The 3,667-nt window shown below is 41.2% G+C and overlaps 1 protein-coding gene across 1 annotated transcript in view; it reads left to right on the top strand. All coding sequences in view use genetic code 11, as the record gives it.

Moving 5' to 3' along the window:
• Positions 1–1,387, top strand: part of EGR_09051 (hypothetical protein) — a gene marked incomplete at both ends in the record, with an annotated part of 3,105 nt that extends 1,718 nt beyond the window's left edge. The window contains one exon of the mRNA XM_024498300.1: positions 1,101–1,387. Coding sequence (XP_024347257.1) covers positions 1,101–1,387 — 287 coding nt within the window. The remainder of the gene's footprint in view (positions 1–1,100) is intronic.
• Positions 1,388–3,667: the final 2,280 nt, after the last annotated feature.

The raw sequence follows: 3,667 nt of genomic DNA, 5'->3' as shown, positions 1-3,667 counted from the left end.
AGTTGTCTTTCAAAAATATGCAGGCTGCGCAGAAGTCTGTGTCGATGAACAGTCATGGCATACGTCTTGCCACAGATTTTAACGATTTTGAGAATTCATGTCCATTTTATTGGCGGATTAAACCTGTGCTAGCTTAAGAAACCACCAGGCTCTAAAAGCACTTGAGTGAGACTGATAAAAGCCAAAAGAGTGGAGCAAAATTCTATGTGAAGACAGAAAAAATTAGCCACGCTTTCAATTTGCAGCGTCGACAGTAGACTTCGGCAGTTATCGAGGATTTCTTTAAGTTGATTTGCATTGAAATTGGACCCTTCAATGTGGCAATGCAGCCCTAATTTCGCCCTATTCTCCATGTCTTGTTGAATGCTGAGTTGCAAGCTCATTGCTACTCCATGAAACAAGAAATCTTTTTATTGGGAATTTACATGACAATACCGGCTCTTCATGCTTCATAACAGATCCACTTTGCCAAACTGCGCGTTTCCGGCAGCATTTCCCGATTTTCTAAAACCACTTGGCTTTATGGATGTGGATGGGACAGTGAATAGGGTACAGAAAATGTTACTCAAAATAAAGCCATATTGTGGAGGTATCATAGGCAGGTCAGGCCAAATCTGGACGAGGCAAAGTGTTCAAGATCTAGGAAATAGAAGCAGTTATACTGACATCCACTTAAAGAAGTCAATTTCTCATTAGATTTATCAATGTGAGATTCAATTTTGCCTAATATGATAACAATGGCTTTACAAGTTTCATTTTACTCACAGTTCTGACAGTTTATTGAGCAGTCATTAATAACACACTCGGAAATGCATATCGTGCCTTTAAAGCATATTATCTATTACCAGCTCTACTCCCCCACATTTGATCAATTCATAGGCCGTTTCCTACACCTCCACTGTAAGCACAAAAGGTTGACTGTTCTTACTGATTGATTAGAATTAAATTTTCCTGATTAGTAAGAAAAGACAATTAGCAATTTTCCAGAGTAGAGAATTCTTCTGAGCGTGATAGCTCAACAGCCGGTGGCCGACCACCACAACCGAACTTGCAGGTGCTGTCTGCGTGCAACTAATGCAAATTCACCTTCTTGTATCTAGTCGATTTCGATAGAGAGCCCCTCCTGTTTGCTTGCAAAATCTCCACCATAATTGGAATTAACGCAGATCGAGATGAGCAAATTGCTTCAGACTACATCATGGCTTCATCCTCACTAAGACCTAACAAGTCGGTAGAAAATGAGAGCCCTTTATCTTCCTCCCCCTCATCATCCTCTTTTGACTCCCCTCTATTTTCTCCTAGTTTCATATATGATGTTTTCGTTATTGATGACACCTCATTTTTGGATCCGTGTCCAAATAGAAAGCATCGTCGAGGGACAAATTGATAAAATGTCTTAAATGCGGTGACGAAACGAAATTCTTGGCTGAAAAAACACCGACCTCTATGTATAGCATTGAGTCCTTCAGGTAATTCTGTAGTTCAGCTCGCTTAACCGGTTTTTCGACCAAGTTTAAAATATAGTCTCAATCACGTGCTTGAGTTGTTATTTCCGAAAGCCACGCCTTTGATGAAGCGATTTGAATGCTGTGCAACTTGCATGGGCAAAAGTAGTGCTGGGGAGGTTAATAAGGCTAGCCGGACACGTTGTTAGGTGAGTCAAATATAACGTCAATCAATGTGAATATTTAGGGTGTTTATTTCACTTGTGTTGAGTCGACTTCGACATAGTTTTAATTGGTATATTTTTCTCCCTACAAATGCAGACATAATCTCAAAACCATCGTTGCCATCAATCAATTCATCTATGGGTTTCGCTAAAATTTTTGCCCTTCGGTGATAACCATATCAAACTAAAATCCAAGTAATTTAAACTGATCTTACTTAGACATGAGTTGAAGCAGTAAATTCATTATTTATGCATGAAAAATTTAACGGGTTTGCTTTGATTCACTGCGGCCTCCTCTGTATACGCCCGGTCTGACCACGCTAAATTGCTTCGGCCTGTACCCGATTCAAAACTTTCTTAAGAGGTTGAAACCAACAGGCACTATTGAGGCATTTTTTGAGTGATTAAAAGCATTCCAAGGGGATCCGTGTTTTCTCGACAGAAAAGCTTGCTTTGTTACCTCAAATAACGCACTTTATTAGGTTATCCCCCTTCTTTTCCAGGAGAGATAGGGGAAATATGCATACAGATAAAAGTATAGAAAACAGAGAGTTAAACATTCTCTGCATAAAATCGGATATTCCGTTTGTTTATAACCAGACGCTTGCTCTCCCACCAAAAAGAGTTATGAAGGCACATTCATGTTTTTCCGAGAACACTCACTTAGATGAGTGAACGGGGTCAACGGCGGTTAAGAGTAGCAGCAACCATCTGGGCGATCTTAATTAACACTTGACTGGTAGTCGACTACAATTGTTGCTGTGTAAAAGCTCTGTCTTACACCCGCCTACATTACCTTCATAGTCACAAAGTTCACTTGGCACATACGCTTCAAACCGCTTGTCCTCAGTCATACTCATTAGATAAAGCCAAAAACAGATATGTTAAGAACAGTCCTGCTAGTCCATGGTTAACAGTGGCAAATCTATCCCAATCATTGGTACTTACAGGGAGATTACCCTACTTCAGTCCTTCCAGTGCCAAAACCTGCTTCACATGTATTCAGTCATACCTCTGCTAAAAGCAGGACTGCATCACAAGTCAGCATGCAGTTGCAGGATCAAGAGTTAGAGTATAGTGAATTCGTATCCACGACGAACTTGTGAAACCGTACGATGCTCTCCGATGATGGACTTGGTGCTCAACCTCTCAACAGCGGCACATCTGATTGAATGACGTGCTTATTTTAAAGACAGCTGTCCATACACCTACCAAGGGGAGTTTTTCGTTTCCGGTCCACACTGGTGTATCAAATAATATTTAAAGCTAAATATTCATCCTATTGCGTAGAACGCCTATTCCTGGCAGACCAATGGATGCACAATCAACACGTCGTGTGTGCGGTCACGACGCATGGTTTTACGAGGATGAAAATGTGATATTGAAATACTAGTGACTACGCAGTGGGGCAGCTTTGAGCAGAAATGTGGGCCTGAGGCAAGACATAGTGGGATGGTTTCATTACTGATGCCTTATGTGGACTAGGAAATGGCTAGGAGGAAAAGGTAAATTTGCCATCTTTTCTGAGCCACACTTTCTGCCTTTTACGCACTGCGAGGTCGCACTTTGAATTGCACCTACCCCGTACAGTATTAATCCCCCTTAGAGCCAGAAGCACATTTGCATTAAGGCCAGATCTGCGGGCAACCAGTATAAAGGTAGTAAAGCAAGTGACACTATTGTTCACGATGCAGAGCAGCCAGTCACGTTTTCTCCTGCTCCTAATCCTCCTACTGCTCCTTCTCATCATTATCACCATCATTGTATGAAGTCCAGTCAAATTATTAGTTTGCATTGCCTGCGCTGACCCGTTGATGTCTGCTGCCGTTGTGCTTGTAGTATTGCTTTTCATTGCTTACTTGGTTAATCAACGAAAAAATTTGATCTTGTTAAAGTAAAGGGGTTGGAAAAAAGGCGACACTGACATCTTTCCATCATTTAGTTTCCCCACTGTATATAACCTCACTGACAGTTGAGTAAGTAAATGTCGAGGAAGTA

The sequence above is a fragment of the Echinococcus granulosus genome (assembly GCF_000524195.1).
Source record: "Echinococcus granulosus chromosome Unknown EG_S00130, whole genome shotgun sequence".
Taxonomy (NCBI): domain Eukaryota; kingdom Metazoa; phylum Platyhelminthes; class Cestoda; order Cyclophyllidea; family Taeniidae; genus Echinococcus; species Echinococcus granulosus.
This window is presented reverse-complemented; position numbering and strand designations above follow the sequence as displayed.